Source organism: Rattus norvegicus, chromosome 1 (genome assembly GCF_021556685.1).
Source record: "Rattus norvegicus strain SHRSP/BbbUtx chromosome 1, alternate assembly SHRSP_T2T, whole genome shotgun sequence".
Lineage (NCBI taxonomy): Eukaryota > Metazoa > Chordata > Mammalia > Rodentia > Muridae > Rattus > Rattus norvegicus.
In genome coordinates, this window is record NC_141534.1 from 73,975,469 (window position 1) to 73,995,445 (window position 19,977).

At 34.7% G+C, this 19,977-nt stretch overlaps 1 protein-coding gene across 1 annotated transcript; it reads left to right on the top strand.

The window, feature by feature from the left end:
• Window positions 1-378: 378 nt before the first annotated feature.
• Window positions 379-18,503, top strand: Vom2r16 (vomeronasal 2 receptor, 16). Its single transcript, NM_001099655.1, has 6 exons — window positions 379-575; window positions 2,980-3,271; window positions 4,754-5,566; window positions 11,229-11,456; window positions 14,968-15,091; window positions 17,608-18,503. The coding sequence occupies exons 1-6, from the start codon at window positions 379-381 to the stop codon at window positions 18,501-18,503; spliced, it is 2,550 nt and encodes an 849-aa protein (NP_001093125.1).
• The last annotated feature ends 1,474 nt before the right edge of the window (window positions 18,504-19,977 follow it).

The window sequence follows — 19,977 nt, forward strand, 5'->3', positions numbered from 1 at the left end:
ATCTACTGACATCATTTCTAAAGGAGTTCATATAAACGTATTTTGAGTTAGTTCTGGGACCACATTTTCCCAAATAGCCATCCTTCCAGGGACCTTAATTTTAAAAAACATGGTGATGTCATGGAACTAGCTAAACCATCTTCATTTGCATTTATCAACCAGTTTTCACATACACTGTGGACATCAGATGCAGAGTCCTAGGAAAACTGTCAAAGATACTCCCAGAGTTGAGGAAATGCTTGGTAACAAGAAGGAATGAATATACAGGCAGACTCTTCTTTGGCCACAGAAAGAAAAGAATATTGGAATATATGAAATATTTGATTTGCTGACCTACCAGACACTTCACCATTCTTACTGCCAAGGCTTAGAAAAACTATGCACACTCTAATTTTATTCTTCTTGCTTTTGAATATTCCACTCCTTGTGGTCAGTTTGATTCATCCCAGGTGCTTTTGGAGAATGAAGCAGAATGAAGAGAAGAATGGAAACCTGAAAACAGGTTGTATCTTTGCATTTGGAGTTGTGAAATGGCCGGTGGAGAAAGAGTACTACTACAATATTCTCAGTACACAGTATGTGCTTTTATATTTTCCTTGTAAATGTCATCATGCCTGTTTCTCAAGTGTTCTAAGGATGGTGAGCAGGGCAATGCTATGAGTCTCCTGTCATGTTCATCATACCTGTTACTCAGGAAACAACACCAAATACTTTTAGAGACTCAATAATATTTTGTCATTTTAAAGTGACCCAGTTTGAATATTTCAAATTGACCTCCCACTGACAAGACCATAACTGAATTAAAAAAAAATCTTTGTTGATCTTTCACATATATCTCTACTCTTGACAGGTTTGATAGCAAGGTAGCCAGTGATATCTTCTCAAAAATTTCCCCACAAAAATTTAATGAGTTTTATTCTTGGTGTGTGCAGCCACATGGTTTTTGAATGTGATGGTGATCCTTTAATCAGTATATAGGTTATAGTGCATGTCCATTGGATACTATTGTTGGTACAAAACCTTTCAATGGAAGTTTCATCTAGGTATTCATTTACTATATCAAATTCCCTGTATGTCATTACTCTATCACTTCAGATGCTGCACTGCAAATTCCACTTTGGATCATAGTTCCCTCCATACTTCATTGCTGTAAATATATAAACACTATCTTTTAAGTATTACAAATATGAATACCTTACTGTCTCTTCTGAAAAAAGAAGGAATGTATGGTCTTTATGTGAGGTTTACATTCTTTGACAGTTTGGTTTTTTTTAATAGGTGTCATACTATCTTCTCCTTGTCACTTGCAAGGGTGAAAGCTGTGGCATTTGATAGCTGGCAAGACTTGAAAACAAGGATACAGGAGATACATAGTAGTTCATACTTGCCATTATATAAAAGGATGTGTCTTTTCTAGATAAGTCTAAGATATTTATAATCCTACACATGTTACATTTAACACATTTCTCCTTCAGAACTTTCATTAAGTATAGCTGACCTGAGCACTATACAATTTTGATATTATGGATTCAGAATTGTTGTCTTCAAACAACCACTTTTGAAGACTAAGTTATTCTGACAGCTCAAATAATTCAATGTTTTTCTACATTTAGTATGCATGTGTTAGTGTTTGAGTTTTAGAGGTTCTAGCCTCAAATTTGTGTTTCTGGTTATTGAAATTTAAAAGGCATAACTTTCCTTTGTTGATAAAATAACGTTCAAAAGTATTTCTTTTTTATATATAAAGATACCACATATGTATAGTTTCTAAGGATAACCAGATAATATCTATGAGTGAATCTTTGAGAATGAAGGAACATGACTGAATTTTCCTGTTCAGATGATTTAAAATGACTTGGAAGAGATAGAAGCTATTACTTTTCTCATGAAAATAAATACAAAATGGCATTATTCTACTACATCTGACTTGTAGCTCATTTTTATACCAAAACCAACCAGGAATGTTTTTTATACACTTTACATTTTATATTCTTTTAATTTATAAACATGTATGACTAGGGTATAAAAATGTCTCAGCAATTTTCAGATGTTTCTAGATCCCATTGGGGTGGTAGTGCTGTGTTGTTGTAACTCAGATATTAGTGAAAATGCTTTCTAAAAGAAAAATAATATCACTGTTATATATTAATTATGAGAATATTAAATGCCTTTATAATTAAATCATAGGCTAACAGTTATGGGTTCATGTGCCATGCCCTGCATTCAGGACATGGATCAGGTGTATCCCTGTGTGTTTGAGGACAGACTAACCTGGAAAAGGATCATTTAAAACCATATTATTCATTGTTCACTCATGGCCTAAATGAGCATTGCCTATTCATATAATTACAGATTTGTATTGACATATACCTTTCTTCAAAAGTAATTACTTAAAATTAATTAAAAATAAATATTCATGAAATGGTTTTCAACCTGTAATTAATAAACTAGAAACATAAAATAACCTAAGTATGACTATAAGGGGATATAGTAAGTTTATTTCCCATTAATTAAAATTATTTGATATACAGGTGAAAAATGTTTCTTGAGAAAGACTACTGTGCATTCATCAGGCATTGCTGCCCCGCCTTATAAAGTGATATGAAATATAGAACTTCAATTGTCCCACATCACATGAATTTTATATATTTCTCAATGATTTCAAAAGTAAGACATGGTCAGTTTTCATGTTTGACCAGAACTCTTGACAATATATTTGCCTTCATAACGAACAAACAGTAGAATGAAAAATGCTTAGATGTTCCAATAATACATCTTCTTTATGTGAGATTAACTCACTTGAACTTCCAAAGATTTGCCAGCTTACACCACCATACATTATCTGAACCTTATTACACAGATTGTGTGTTTCAATGGTTAGGGATGGGGGCAATAACTTCCTGTTCAAGATAATCATTATTTTGCTTTCAAATGATATTTTCAGATCTCTACACATAATAAACTCTCTAACAATTACAGAACAAATACTGAAAATCACCAGTTTTCTCTGGCCTTGGCTTTTTCCATGGATGAAATCAACAAGAACCCTGATCTTTTACCAAATAAGTCTTTACTATTTGACTTCCCATTTTACAGTTGTAAAAGTCACTCAGAATTAACCACACTCATTCATGGGTCTGTACAACAATACGATATTTTTCCTAATTATGTTTGTAACAATGAGACCATGTGTACATTGTTGCTAACAGGACCAAATTGGAAAATATCTGTGATACTTCGGACATACCTGGACCTTTACAAATCCCAGCAGGTAAAATTTTTGTAAGGTGGGGATATATGAAATAAGGTCTCCTTTGGTGCCATTCCCAGATCCTAAGAACAAAGTAAAGAGGTCAGCCATTCTATGACTATGTTGTTCTATATACTGATAGGATTATACTGAGAGATGGATAGGGGTCCCAAAATTACTTACTTGAAACAGAGATGAGGAAAAATGTAACAGATGATGAGGTTTTTGTTTTATTATGTTTTTAATTCTTTTTTGTAGTGGATATTTTCTCAACTAACATTTCAAATGTTCTACCTACTTTTCCCTCCAGAACTCCCCCTCTCCCATACCCCTTATCTCTGCTTCTATGAGGAAGATCCCCATCCAAGCCATCCATTCCCACCACACAGCAGTGGCATTCCCCTATACTGGGGAATCCAGTTTTCACAAGACCAAGGGATTCTCCTCATATTGATGCCACACAATGCCATCATCTGCTAAATATGTGACTAGAGCCATGATTCCCTCCATGTGTACTCTTTAGTTGATGGTTTCGTCCCTGGGAGCTCTGTAGTGTCTGGGTGGTTGATATTGTTGTACTTTCTAAGGGGTTGTAAACACCTTTAGCTCCTTCAGAACTTTTGTAACTCCTCCATTGTCGTCCCCAAGCTCAGTCAGGTGGTTAGTTGCAAGCATTCTCATGTGTATTAGTAAGGCTCTAGCAGAGCCTTTCAGGAGACATCTATAATGAGGCTCCTGTTAGCAATCACTTCCTTGTACCCACAATAGTGGCTGGGTTTAGTGGATTCATATGGAATGGATTCCCAGGTGGGGCAGTCTCTGGACAGCCTTTCCTTTATTCTCTGCTCCACTCTTTGTCCTTGTATTTATTTTGGGCAGGAGTAATACTAAGTTCAAATTTTCAGAAGTAAGGGTGGCTCCATCCCCCAAACTGCGGCCTTGCCTAACCTCTGCATATAGTCTCTAAAGGATCTCCCTCCCCTTCTGACATTTCAGCTAATCTTATCCCTGGTGGTCCTGGGAGCCTCTTGCTTTCCAGGCATCTGGGACTTGCTGGTGGCTACCCTCAGTTCCCCATCTCCCACTGCTACACACCTCTGTTCCAATTCCTGACCCTCTGTATATTTTCTCTGTCACATCTCATAACTGATCCTGCTCCCTTCTCCCCTCTCACCCTCCTTTTTCTCCCCATGTCACTCAAATCCTCTACCTCCCATGAGGTGAATATTTTATTCACCCTTCTATTAAGGACTGAAACATCCACATTTTGGACTTCCTTCTTCTTAAGCTTCATATGGTCTCTGCATTATGTCTTGGGTATGCTAAACTTTTGGGCTAATACCTACTTATCAGTGAGTGCTCACCATGAGTGTTCTTTTGTGACTGGGTTACCTCATTCAGGATATTATCTAGTTCCATCTATTTGCCTAGAATATTTTGCAGAAAATCATGTTTAAACATTTTTTGAATGCATTCTACACCATGCTTCTTTTTGTGTTCTAGTTCCTTCAGCTTACTTATGGACCTTTCCATCCTGTCCTGAGTGACAATGAACAATTTCCTTATCTGTATCAGATGGCCCCTAAGGAAACATCTCTTGCCTTGGCCCTGGTCTCCTTCCTAATTCATTTCAGTTGGAACTGGATTGGGCTGGCCATCTCAGACAATGATCAGGGTAATCAATTCCTATCATATTTGAGAACAGAGATGGGAAAATATACAGTCTGCTTTGCCTTTGTGAACATGATCCCTGTCAACATGCAATTATTCATGACAAGAACTGATGTGTATTACAACCAAATCATCACATCATCCACAAATGTTGTTATTGTTTATGGTGACACAGATAGTACTCTTGCTTTGGGCTTTAAAATGTGGAAATCTCTAGGTGTACAGAGAATATGGGTTACCACTTCAGAGTGGGATGTCATTACTAGTAAGAGAGACTTCACATTTGACACTTTCCATAGCATTATTGCTTTTCAACACCACCATGGTGAGATTTCTGGTTTTAAAAATTTTGTGCAGACATTGAACCCTTTCAAATACTCAGATAAATATCTCGTAAAGTTAGAGTGGATGTACTTTAACTGTGAAATTTCAGCATCTAACTGTAAGACACTGAAGAACTGCTTATACAATGAGTCATTTGAATGGCTAAGTGAACAGACTTTTGACATGGCGTTTAGTGATGGCACTCATGACATATACAATGCTGCATATGCTGTGGCCCATGCCCTCCATGAGTTCTTTCTTCAACAAGGAGATAATCAGCAGAAGTACAGAGGGAAATGGCCCAATTCTGTGTGCTTGAAGGTAGTGTGTCTTCTATTTGATGGTATATTGAGTAAACAATATCGTAGTTTTACTGTCTATCAGATGTCCAAACTCAGAGGTCTAGTAAATATTCACAAAAAGTAAGGATTTTATAACATTTTTCCTGCTGAGGTAAAAATGTTTGTATACATATGAAATGAAATGTCAGTTGAGTAGAATGCATTATTTGTAAATGAAGAAATTGATTGTGACATAGTACCTGAATATCATAGCAATTTTTCTAATACTTAAAACTTAATCATTTCTTTCTCATGAAGTATTTCATTGAAGAAGATTTTATTGGATTTAATTTTATTTGTTTACTGATATACTTTACATCCCTCTCACTGCTTCCTCCTGGTTTCTTTCTTTTCTTTTTCTTCCTTAACAAATTTTATAAGCATATTTTTACTTTAACCTTATCAAAATAACATCCTCTTCATATACAATGTCTGTAACTCAAAAATACTTTCAGGCATTTATTTAATTTATTTATTTATTTATTTATTTATTTATTATTATTTATTTTTACATCTTGATCATTGATCACTGTCACCACTCAAGTCACCCTCACCTACAATCTCTCTGCCATTCCCTCCTCCCTTTCAAATCTCTGCAGGACTAATCACATTATCTCCAATTGAGATCAGGGAAGGCGCCCCACCTTGAAGAACATATCCCATAAACTGACAACAGATTTCCAGATAGTCTACATTCTGTTATGTTGGGACACATATGAAAACCCAGTTGTACATCGTGGAAAAGGTGTAGGAGGCTTGTTCCTGTCCCTTTATGTTCTTTGTTTGATTATAGAGTCTCTGGGAGCCTTATGGATCCAAACTAGTTTACTTTAATGGTCTTTCTGTGGAGTACCTAGCCCCCTTTTGACCCTCAATATTCCCCCCAACTGTTCCAAAATAGTCCCCATCTCTAGTCACTGTTTAGCTCTGAGTCATGGAAGCTTCTCAATTCCCTGGAGTCTGAGACTATCTACTGGGTAATCCTAGTTCCCTATCCCCCACTGCCAAATTTTGATTCAATTTCCTGACCCTCAGTACTTCTCTCCTGTCCCTTCTAATACTTGATCCTCATTGCCTAATTTTCCCTCCCCCTCCTCTCTCCCTCTCACATTTTTCCATTCTTCTACCTCTTGTGATTGTTTTATTCACTGCTCTATGTAGGAATGAAAAATTCTCCACTTTGGTATTCTTTTGTCTTGAGCTTCATATGGTTTGTGGGTTGTATGGTGGGTATTCTGAGCTTTTGGGCTAATATGCACTTATCAATAAATAAATACCATGTGTGGTCTTTTGGGTCTGGTTTACCTCACTTAGGATGATATTTTCTACTCCCATCCACTTGGCTGCGAATTTCATGAAGTCATTGTTTTAGTAGCTGAGTAGTACTCCATTGTGCAAATTTACAACATTTTCTGTATCTATTCTTATGTATAGGAATATCTGGGTTGTTTCTAGCTACTGGCTATTATAAATAAGACTGCTCTAAACATAGTGGAACATGTTTCCTTATTTATGTTGGAGCATCTTTTGGGCATATGTCCAATAGTGGTATTCAGGTAGAACTATTTCCAATTTTCTGTGAAATGAATAGACTGATTTCCAAAGTAGTTTTACTAGCTTGAAGTCCCAACAGCAATGGTGGAGTATTTCTCTTTCTCCACACCGTCTCCAGGATCTGCTGTTAACTGTACTTTTGTTCTTAGTCATTCTGATCGGTATGTGAAGGATTCTAAGGGACATTTTGACTTTTCCTCTTTTCTGAAGAGCAAGGGATCAGGAGAGGTTAGGAGAGGAAAGGTGAAAAGGGAAGGACTAGGAGGAGAGGAGGGAGGGGAATATATGAATAGTAAATAACTCATTTTAAAATGATTGTCCATGGTGGAATATGTTGTTATGTAAATGGGGCATCTATTGTTATGTAGATCTATTGCATTGATTAACCTCTTTGTCCCTATACCAATACTATAAAATTTTTATTAAGATTACTCTATTATGCTGATTAGGTTAGGGATGATGATTCCTTTGCAAGTTTGTTTATTGTTCAATATTTTTTAGAATTTTGATGGAAATTGCCTAGAATCTCTAGATTTCTTTTGGTAAGGTGGCCTTATATCAGTGATACTCATACAGATTCATGAACATGGAGATCTTTACATCTTCTGATGTTTTTCTCAGTGTCCTTCTGCAGCAACTTGAACTTTTCAAATAGATCTTTCAGTTGCTTGTTTACAGTGGCACGATGATATTTTATGTTATTTGAGACTATTGCATATGGTGTTGTTTCTATAATGTAGGAATGTTGTTTCATTCTTGACTATTTTATCATTTTCATAATAGATAGCTACAGGTTTTTTGGGTGAATTTTGTTTCCAGCTACTTGGCTGAACAAGTTTTTCAGTGGTAGGTATTCTCCTGTAAAATTTTTGTTTCTCTCTCTCTCTCTCTTTTTTTTTTATGAGCAGTAAAGCAGTATTTACTTTAAGTTGGGTATTTCTTATTTACATTTTTTGTTGCTATAAGTATACAAGATTGATTCTTTTTAACTTTTATATTTAGAAGACTTGCAAAGAAATAAAAATAATACATACAAAACTTAAAAAAATTGTTGCTGCTTCTGTATACTATATCATCTCCAATTAGTGAAACTTTGAAATCTTCTTTTCCACTTTTTATCTACTTCATCTCTTATAGTTATCTTACCACTCTGGCAAGAATTTCAAGTACTCTATTGCATAGATAAGGAGACAGTGAGTGACTTTCTCTTATTCCTGATTTCAGGAGAATTTCTGTGAGTTTCTCTCCATTTAGTTTAATATTGCCTATAAGCTTTCTGTATATTGTTTTTATTATGTTTTAGTATGTGCCTTGTATTCATAATTTCTCTTATACTTCTAATAAGAAGGGATAATGAATATATTTCAAAGTAATTTTCTGTAATAATTAAAATAGTAATGTGATTTTTTTTCTTTCAATTTTCTTATAACATGGATTATGTGGATGGTATTTTCTATGATGAACCATCTTTGCATCCCTGGGATAAAGTCTACTTGATTATGGTAGATGATGTTTTAGATATGCTCCTTGATTCTGTTTGGAAATATTTTATTGAGGATTTTTGTATCAATGTTCATAAGACAAATTCAGTCAGAAATACTCATTCTTTGTTGAGTGTGTGATTTAGATATTAGGGTAACTGCAACTTCACAGAATGATATTTACAGTGTTGCTTTTACTTCTCTTCTGAGGAATATTTTTAGGAATATTGGCCTTAGCTTTTCTGTGAAAGTCTGATAGAATTCTACACTAAAATCGTCTGGCTATTGGTTTTTGGTTGATAAATTTTAGTGGTGACTTTTCAATCTTTAAAAGCTATAGGGATGTTTAAATAGTTTATTTGAGCTTGATTTAATATTGCTAAGTAGTACCTGTCTAGAAAATCATCCATTTCCTTAGGATTTCCCAATTTGGTATAGTGCAGGTTTTTGAAGTAATACATACTGATTCCTTGAATTCCCCCATTGTTAGGTGTTATTTCTCCTCTTCATTTCTGATTTTATATAATGTTTCTCTTTCTTTTGGATAGTATAGCTAATGGCTTATCTATGATTTTTTTTACAGAATCAATTCTTTGTTTTTGCTGATTCTTCGTAATTTTTTAAAATTCTAACTGATTGATTTCAGCCCTTATTTTAATTATTTCCAGTCTTCTACTCCCCTGCAGTCTGCTTGCTACATTTTTTCTACAGTTTTCAGGTGTACTTTTAAATTACAAGTATGAAAATTTTCTAATTTCTTTATGGAGGCACTTAGTATTGTGAACTTTCCTCTTAGTACTGATTTTTTGTGTCCAATAATTTTGGGTATGTTGGGCATTAATTTTCATTGAATTCTACAAGAACTTTAGTTACTTTATGGCCTCCCTGACACAGCTATCATTGACAACAGACTTGTTTAATTTCCACAACTGTTTAGGATTTATAGTGTTTATGTTCTTGTTGAAGTCTAGTTGCATAGTGGTCTGATAAGATACAAGGTGTTGTCTCAATTTTCTTGTATTTGTTTATGCTTGCTTTTTGGTGAAGTATATGGTCAATTTTGCAATATATATATATATATATATATATATATATATATATATATATGGTGCTGAAAAGAATACATATTCTGTTGTGCTTGGGTGAAATATTCTGTAGTTGTCTGTTTGGTCCATTTGATTCATAGTCATGTTAGTTTCATTATTTGTATATTTAGTTTTTATGTGGATGAACTGTAGGTGGGTGAGAATAAAGAACTCAGTAAGCATGGAAGATGGGAGTGGGAATAGAATCTAACCTGTGGAATTCAGTATTTACAGGTCTGATCAAGATGGGCAGAAATATAACAGATGACAGGAGAATGTAGGCCCTGAGGACATAGCAGATTTCCCAGGGCATCTGGGTGTTCCCCAGGGGACTAAGTGATCTGACAAGTTGGGTGATGAAAAGGAATCTAACCTTTATGGATTAGGATCTGAACATCTGTTGAAGGAGGGTAGAGAGATGACAAGACAATGGTGGTCTCCAGGGGTTATCAGACTTCCAAGAATAGCTAGGGGTATCCTTTAGCACTGAGCAGGCATGGAAGGTAGGTAGGTAAAGGGAATATTACCTGTGTGGAACAGGAACTACAAGTCTCATGAAGGTGGACTGAGCAGTGGCAAGAGGTCAGGAGATAGCATTCACAAGTATTCTCAACTACTTCTGTCTACACTGTAGGCCAGGGGAAACCTTGTGTGTTTTGTGTAGCTCTGTGTTGCAACAAATATACATGTTTTGTATATTTGTCCATCTAACTGACTATGGAAATTAAAATAAAATTTCCATGTGTCAATGCCTTTCAGTATGGATGATTTTGTATATATGTACCTGCTATTTTTTTAACCAGTGCATGGATTAGCATGTGCATTTTGTGAGAGAGAGAGAGAGAGAGAGAGAGAGAGAGAGAGAGAGAGAGAGTGTGTGTGTGTCTGTGTGCATGTGTTTTGTGCTTCTGTGTAAGGTTTTGAATGTATGTATACCTATTTTGCTTTTGTCACTCTTTCTGTCTGTATATTTGTATATGGATGTGAGCAAAAACTTGTCTGTTTATCAGGGACTCTCTCTCTCTCTCTCTCTCTCTCTCTGTGTGTGTGTGTATGTGTGTGTGTGTGTGTGTGTTCCTGTGTTGCTATATCTTGTATGAAAAATATTACTATCTCTCTGTTTGTGTCTGAATACTTATATATGTGACTTGTTATGTATATATAGCTATGTATAAAAAAACTCTTGTGTTTCTACTGTATGTGTTACTCTGTGTGGATATGAGTGTCTCTGGATGTAGATATATCTGTATGCATGCATATTGCAAATCTATATTTGGTTTCTGTATGTATGTCTGTGTTTATTTTAAGTACGTTCCTCTGAGATAACTAAAGTGTCAAAATACTGAAATGAATTTATTTATCCATTTACTTTTCTTGAGAATGCTTTCCTCTATAGCTTCACTGTAGTTGCCTCTAAGTTGAAATGAGAATGAATATATATATATATATATATATATATATATATATATATATAATCTTCAAGGAAGGACATATACATTATATTGTACTGCCTGACTTTCAGTTACATTCTTTGCTAAAGAAGACCCACTTCACTAATCCTGTTGGGGACAGAGTAATTATGAACCAGAGAGAAAAAATGCAGGAAGAGTATGACATTTTCTACATTTGGAATTTTCCACAAGGTCTTGGACTTAAGGTAAAGATAGGAGAGTTTAGTCCATATTATTCAAGTGGGAAACAGCTCTGGTTATTTGAAGATATGATAGAGTGGACCACAGGAAATAGACAGGTGAGTTTGACCTAACTGTACTAATTTAAATTTCACAGCATCAAACACTGTAAGAGGCTCTACTTGTGCTTCCTTGTAATATACTAAGGTCAAATAGATTTCCGCAAAAAGAACCGATCACTTGCAGTCTATATTGTATTTCTTGTTTAATTTTTGATATGATATTTTCAGTAATTTGTCAAGAATTTCAGACATACAATCATTGTATTTTTATATGAGGACATGTTTCTATTTTTTAATCTGAATATAGAATTTATGTTGAAAACTGTTTGATAGTATATCCAATAAAGTCAGCAATATTCTCTTAGATCCAGTCTTACTACTACACAGTAATTTTTATATTTGTTCTGAACATTTAAAAAAAGAGATCATGAACAGTGTCTAACTCATTCTAAAGTCAACATACACAAGTCATAATTTTTGTATTATGTAATTTATAAAAGCCACTTTACAAACAAATATTAAATATCCAACACCTCTCACCATACAGTTAGATTCACTATGAATGTTTACCTGTTTTCTTTCTCTTTTTAATATGGGTATGGGTGTTTTTTTCTGAATGTATGCCTAAGCAATACCAGCATGTGTGGCATGGATGAATGGCTGAAGAAGAATTAAAAATTCCAGAAACATGGCAGAGCTTAGTACAACTCAGTGGCTGCTGGAAATCAGATTTCAGTCAACTTCATGTGTAGAAATTATTCTTGACAGCTGAATCATCTCTTCTTCCATGAATCATATATTGTAAAAGAAATTACTCAACAGTTACCTTGCTTTTTGTATAGGTCACTATAACAAGAAGTATGTGTCTATATTTCTTCTCTGTATGGGAAACAACTATTTGTAATATAAAATTGACTTTGAAAATGTATAAATAAAACATCCCAATTTGGGTCCTGTTTATATTATAGATATGAATTCTTATGTGCATGGTTATATAATTCAAACTATATCCCAACTATAACCGTTATTGATATCTTTTTAAAAAATTGAGTTCAGAAAAGTCTTCAATCTTGATTTGAAGTAATATGTCATGTTACACAGTTATGAACTTTACTGTTAATATAATTCATTATAATGATGAAGATATTTATTCTCATGGAAAACAACATATAAGCTGAAAATGTAGCTACTGAGATAGATATGCATTAGCATAGTAGAAGAGTAACCTCATGTATGATCTATCCATAGCTCAGTTGAATATTATAATCACATACACTAGAATAATACAGAAGATTAACAAACACACTACCAGTTTTCTATTTTCACATATAGAAATAGACAAAAAAATGGAGACATCAAAGCAACATGAATTTCAAATGTCTTAGTCATAGATTAATGTGACTAATAGATTAATTTCCAAAGATATACTAAACAGAGAATTGAAATTATGATCATAAGAATTTCCAAAAGATCAAAGGTATACAAATTAATGCGGGGAAGATAGCAAAATATCATGGAAACTTGCATGAAATAAGACACTGAGTTTTTATGTGACAAAGGAATTCATTAATGGTAGAAAATAAGAACAGAAATTCAACCTAAAATATGTAGCAGAAAAACAAAATATATCAAATAAACTTCTTAGTGAAAAGTCTCACAAAAAGACTACATCAAGCTGAGACAGACTCATAAAATTGAAAACTAGGCTTAAGAGAAAAGTCAAACTGTTGCACAGAAAAAAAATGAGGAAAACGAAAATCATAGGCAATCAAGAGAGAATATTTAAAAGACTAAACTTACAATAGATGGGCACAAGACAAAGAGGATACACTAGAGGTACAAACAGTGAACTGTAGCTATACATTTCCAAAACAATGAGAGTCATGGGTACTGGAGACAATTAAATATCAAACACTAAACATTAAAAATAAAACAGTTCATTACATATTTTACTTAAATTTTATTTTGTAACAAAGGAAGAACATATAATTACAGGACAGGACCTCCTGTCATAGACAGGCCCTATTTGCATAACAACAGACTCTACCATGGACACACTTTTTTAAATTAATTATTACATACATCCTTAAAGCAGATTCCACTCCCTCCTCTCCTTCCAGAACTTCCTTTTTCACCTTGCCTCCCCCAATCTCTCCTGATTCCTCACTCTTAAGAAAAGGGGAAGCCTCCCATGGATATCTTCCTGCTTAGCATATCAAGATGTAATCCTATACGCATAGGCATCATCTTCTATTGGGGCAAGAAGAGCCTGCTCAGTAGTAACAAAGGGCCCTGAAAGCAGGCAATAGCATTAGAGCTAGACTCTTCTTCCACTCTGAGAATTTACACATGAAGACCAAACTTCTTCATTCTTAATTATGTGTAAAGGGCCTAGAACAGTACCAAGTGTGCCCTTTAACTGCTTTTTCAGTCTCTATAGTCTCCTATGAAACCAGGTGGGATGATTCTGTAGGTTTTCTTGTGGTTTATTTAACCCAAATTGCTGTTACATTCCTTCTTTCCACTCTTTTGCAGAATTCCCCAATTTCTGTCTAATGTGTGACATTGGGTCTCTGTATCTTGTTCCATCTGTTGCTAGGTGAAGTCTCTCAAATAACAGTTATGTTAGACTTCTGTCTCTAAGTGTAGAAGAATGTCATTATCAGCCGCAGTGGTGGTTTCCCTCTCATGGCACTGTGTTGAGCTGGACCAATCATTGTTTGGTAATTCCCACAATTTCTACTTTATCTTTACTTCTGCATTTCTTATAGGCGAGACAACTTGTAACTCAGTTAATAGTCTGTGACTGGGTTGCTGTCACAGTCACAGCTTTAGAAGTCTTGCTAGTTACAGAAGTTTGCTTGTTTGATAGGATTCTTAGTTAGGGTCACATTAATAGGGAGTTTCCATTGTCCTAAGTTTCTAGCTTTTCTCAGATATATCCCCATTTTCTAATTTTATCTCCCAGTACACTTGCTTTGACTTCTCACTGGATCTATACTGTCCTCATCCATACTCCTTTTCTGTGTCTATATAAAGGACCACAGTTAGAAAAAAAGTATTAGAAAATTATCAAAAATTTGATTAACAACAAAAGGACTATAATTATGAAATATTTTATGTAATAATTGAGGGTTAGTTGTCACATACTTTAATAAAAATACACAGACAATTAAATTGGCTTATTTAGTTTTTTAAAAGAATATTTTTTTGACTCTTTAGGAATTTCACTTCATGCACCGTGATCACACTGATTTCTAAGCCATTCCATATGGAGAGTTAACTTCAAAATTTTTATCCTGTTTATTAAGATTTCTAAGATAGTCATCAAAGTTTGTTTTGTGTGCAAGTCTTTGTAGGGTGATTGGGGTTGGAGTAGTGGTAGTGTTTGTCAATTAAGCTTTTCATTACCCTCTCCTATGTCCATCTGCAACCAATAATATCAGTGTAAAAGTAGCTTCCTAGAATTTGTGATATATACAAAATAAGCATATTAACATCTCCTTATATTAATATAATTTAGTTTTGAAAGCAGTAGATTAAACTGCTTGTGTCTATTTCTCATTAGATGCCATCTTCTGTGTGCAATAGTGATTGTGGTCCTGGGTTCAGAAAAATCTGGAAGGAGGGAATGTCAACCTGCTGTTTTGATTGCATACACTGCCAAGAAAATGAAATTTCTAATGAGACAAGTGAGTATTTCCTACTCTTGATCTTAGCCAAAAGATAAGTGATAAGTGAGTATTTCCTTCAGGAATACAATTTTCACATTGACTATCCTCTCACAGCCATACTGAGATTTTATATACATATACACACAGACACATACACACACACACACACACACACACACACATACACACACACACACACACATACACGCACACATACACATATCTTATGTGTGTGTGTGTATATTTGAAAATTTGATGGCAAACATTGTGTATATAATGACTGACATTCCCACATTAATTGTTATAACAACACAAAAATATTAAATGTCATTATTTTAAAAAATTATTGTTTGTCATACATTTTTGACAGATGGAAAATTTACAGTAGATGGCATATTCTCTTATATGGCTATAAGCCTATTCTTTAATAGTTGAGACATCTCTCCAGCCTGCATATTCTCAAAGAAAGAGTTTTGAATGAAAAACAGAGCATCAGTGTAAATTTTCTACATAAGAACATTTCAAGTGATAAACAACATATATACTTACATTATATTAGACAAAAATCATAAATGTCTAAAACTATTTGTTCTTTTTGCATTGAGGTATGTGTCCACATATAAGTTTATATACAACATGCTTGTACAGAAGCTCATGAACAACAGAGGAAGACCTGTTTAAGACCTGATGCATTTTTTCTTGGAGGTGCTAGAAATCAATACTCTTTTCTCTGTTTGATTTAATAAAAGTGGTGAAATAATTGCTTGCAAAATTATCAAAAACTACTAAATATTCGACAGAAGATTCCTCTCTCCAACTGTTCAATATGATTTGAAATTTAGAAAAGGAGGCACCAGTGCTGACAAATGATAGAGAGGATATGAGAAGTCCTGTATTTAATATTTTATACACAGCACATTGTTAATATCAGGAAATGATATACTAAAATTGTTTTGTACTGAAAAGAACTAGCCACAATTATTAAAATGGTATTGGTACCTGCATAACCTTTATTAGTCAAATAAATATTTAGTCAGGAAAAATTAAATACAATGCACGTCGTGGGCATGCATTTATTCTCTTCTCTTGCTGCTATCACAAATATTTGAATAAAAAGCCTTAAGCACAATTATGGCCAGTAAAATGGCTAAGAAATTAAATCACTTTCCACTAAGTTTGAGAAATATAGGTTATAGAAAGAATTCATAAAATAGTAGGAGGTAACCACCTTCTAGTTTTGTCTACTGATAGCAATGCAGTTTAACATAAAACATACACACAGGTAATTTAACAAGGTATAAAGAAGAGTAGCAGGCAGCTGTGAGATGGATGCTGAGATTTGATCTCAGAGTTTCTGCAAGTTTATATATTCTTTCCAATGTGGAGCCAATTCCCTGGGGTCTTAAAAAGTTAAATAACAGATTCCCATAAATGCACATTTCTATGAAAAATAATATAAATCTTGGAAGAATCATTCCTTTCCCATTGTAATACAAATCATATTTCTTATAGTTACAGTGGGGGTAATAACAATGTATGAATGGGATATTTTTGAGTACCATAAATATTCTTAATTGACACCCTTGCTTGTGGGATATAGAGTTAGTTATCTTTTAATATAATATGTGTTGATCTCTCCTTCATCCTTGAGTATAATTACTGAATCTGGTTCTCATCTAGATTGAAATTATGGAAGGAGAATAATGCTATGTGCTCTCAAATGTTGTCAAATCAAGATGTAGTGATATTTAGCTCTAATTAACAACTCAATTTTTTATCTTCAGTGATAGGATTACTGATTTTTATGAAAATATCTCATGAGTACAAAGGCCATACTATAAGATGAGTAGAAAACTAAGAATTTTTCAGTTTTTATATATTATTGCTGTATTTATAAAACATTTACCTCTCAATCTCAGCCTATTTTTTCTCACACATCAACCCAATTACTTTCAAATTCATGAGTTTCTGTTTCACTTTTATATACAAACACATTTACAAGTATATGCGCACACTACTGATTCAATTTAGTATACATTCATTATCAGTGATCTTAGGTTTGCAAATATGAAGTAGAAACAATATCACAAGTCTCATCCCAATAAAATACAATTTTTCTCATGGGACAGCATTCATGTAAGAGAGAAAGACCTTCAGAAAAACTGAATTAAGACATGGGTGATTTCAAAACACACTCAGTAAAATACTCTTAGTGAGTTTAGCTTCTGTAAATTCACCAATCTACGTAATTTGAGCATAATATATTTATGTACTGCAACACCTATGCTTTGTGAAAATCTGATAAATTATTTCATCAATTAGTAAAATAGATCAAAATTATTTTTGCTATCTAGCCACATGATGATAATCATCATTGAAAACTAGAAGCAAATATTTTGTGAAGCAGTTTCTTTCAATTACATCCTCAGAAACATAGTCACATATGATAATATTTCTTCTACATACTTAAAAGAAATAACTTCTCGATAAAATTACTAAAACTGTACTTTATGATATCTTTATTTCTCTATCAGATGTGGATCAATGTGTCAAGTGTCCTGAGGACCAGTATGCTAACCCAGAGCAGAATCACTGCATTCATAAAGCTCTTATTTTTCTGACCTATCAAGAAACCTTGGGGATGACTCTTTCCTTAGTGGCCTTATGCCTCTCTACTCTCACAGCTGCCATTCTTGGCGTCTTTGTGAAGTACCATACGACTCCCATTGTTAAGGCCAATAACTGCAGACTCACCTATATCTTGCTCATCACCCTCATTTTTTGTTTCCTCTGCCCCTTGCTTTACATTGGCCATCCAAACTCAGTCACCTGTGTCCTGCAGCAAGTCACATTTGGAATTGTATTCACTGTGGCTATTTCCACTGTATTGGCAAAAACAATTACTGTCATTCTTGCCTTCAAAGTTACAGCCCCTCAAAGAATGATAAAATATTTTCTTATTTCAGGAGTATTTAACTATATCATTCCCATCTGTACTCTCATCCAAGTTTTTGTCTGTACACTCTGGCTGGGAACTTCTCCTCCTTCTGTAGATTTTGATCCACAGTCTGAGCATGGCCACATCATTATTGTTTGCAACAAGGGTTCAGTCACTGCCTTTTACTGTATGTTGGGTTACCTGTCCTGCCTAGCCCTTGGGAGTTTCACTCTTGCTTTCTTGTCCAGGAACCTGCCTGGCACATTCAATGAAGCCAAGTTTCTGACATTCAGCATGCTGGTATTCTGCAGTGTCTGGATCACTTTCCTCCCTGTCTACCATAGCACTAAGGGAAAGGTCATGGTGGCAGTGGAGATTTTTTCCACATTAGCTTCCAGTGCAGGGATGCTCGGATGTATTTTTATTCCTAAGTGCTACATAATTTTGTTAAGACCAGAGAGAAATTCTCTACAAAGGATCAGGGAGAAATAATCTTCCCACACTCATATTCCATGAATTCCAAAGAAGTAATGTATATTTCGTTCATAATCACAAATATAGGATTACATGAAGGATCCATCTTCTTTTACAATGACGCAATTTTTCCTATAATAATGTTGCCTATCAGTAGCACATTTAATAAAATTGTATACATTTTCTCCTATAATCTTCCACAATGTTCTCAAATATCTATAACAATAGCTCCAAAGGATTACATGCAGTATTCTGGACATCAAGATACCTTAAATGACATGTGTATATAACAACAGACACACACACAATCAAACAAACACACACACAACTGAAATTTTATAACTTTTTAAAAATGGAAAAGAATAATACAAAACTGTACACCAGTGTTCTGCTTATTAATGTGATCTTAAGATGTCAAAATTACAGAAACCTACATGGGAAGTATGAAGAGATTACATACTTAGACTGAAATTCTTTATAATAGCTGTTTGACATGATAAAAAATTAGTAAGAACACGGGTATTTCAGGAACCATAGACTTACAAAAATGTTTATTTTTCACCTTTATTAACGAGTATTTCTTATTTACATTTCAATTGTTATTCCCCTTCTTGGTTTCCGGACCAACACCCCTATTCCCTCCCCTCCCCTTCTCTATGGGTGTTCCTTTCCCCATCCTCCCACCATTACCACCCTCCCACCAACAATCACATTCACTGGGGATTCAGTCTTGGCAGGACCAAGGGCTTCCCCTTCCACTGGTGCTCTTACTAGGCTATTCATTGCTACATATGCAGTTGGAGTCCAAGGTCAGTCCATGTATAATCTTTGGGTAGTGGCTCAGTCCCTGGAAGGTGTGGTTGGTTGGCATTGCTGTTCATATGGGGTCTCAAGCCCCCTGAAGCTCTTTCAGTCGTTTTTAAGGTTCCTTCAACGAGGGTCCTGTTCTCAGTTCAGTGGTTTAATGATGGCATTTGCCAATATATTTGCTGTATTCAGGCTGGGTCTCTCAGGAGAGATCTACATCTGGTTCCTGTCTTCCTGCACTTCTCTACTTTATCCATCTTATCTGGTTTGGTGGCTGTATATGTATGGGCCACATGTGGGGCAGGCCCTTAATGGGTGTGCCTTCTACCTCTGTTCTAAACTTTCCCTCCCTATTCCTTGCCAAGGGTACTCTTGTTCCCCTTTTGAAGAAGGAGTGAAGCATTTGCAATTTGGTCATCCTTCTTGAGTTCCATGGGTTGTGTGCTTATAGGATAATTCGAGCATTTGGGCTAAAATCCATTTATCAATGAGTGCATACCATGTTTTCCTGTGACTGGGTTACCTCACTCAGGATGATATTTTCAAGTTCCATCCATTTGCCTATGAATTTCATAAAGTCATTGTTTTTGATAGCTGAGTAATATTCCATTGTGTAGATGTACCATATTTTCTGTATCCATTCCTCTTTTGAAGAGCATTTGGGTTCTTTCCAGCTTCTGGCTAT

What these genes read in the sequence shown, in the direction of transcription:
- Vom2r16 (NM_001099655.1), top strand. Translation starts at nt 379, where the DNA reads ATGCACACTCTAATTTTATTCTTCTTGCTTTTGAATATTCCACTCCTT. An exon ending in CCAATTCTGTGTGCTTGAAG is followed by an intron (nt 5,567 to 11,228) that starts GTAGTGTGTCTT and finishes CCTGACTTTCAG; the next exon opens with TTACATTCTTTGCTAAAGAA. An exon ending in GGACCACAGGAAATAGACAG is followed by an intron (nt 11,457 to 14,967) that starts GTGAGTTTGACC and finishes ATTTCTCATTAG; the next exon opens with ATGCCATCTTCTGTGTGCAA.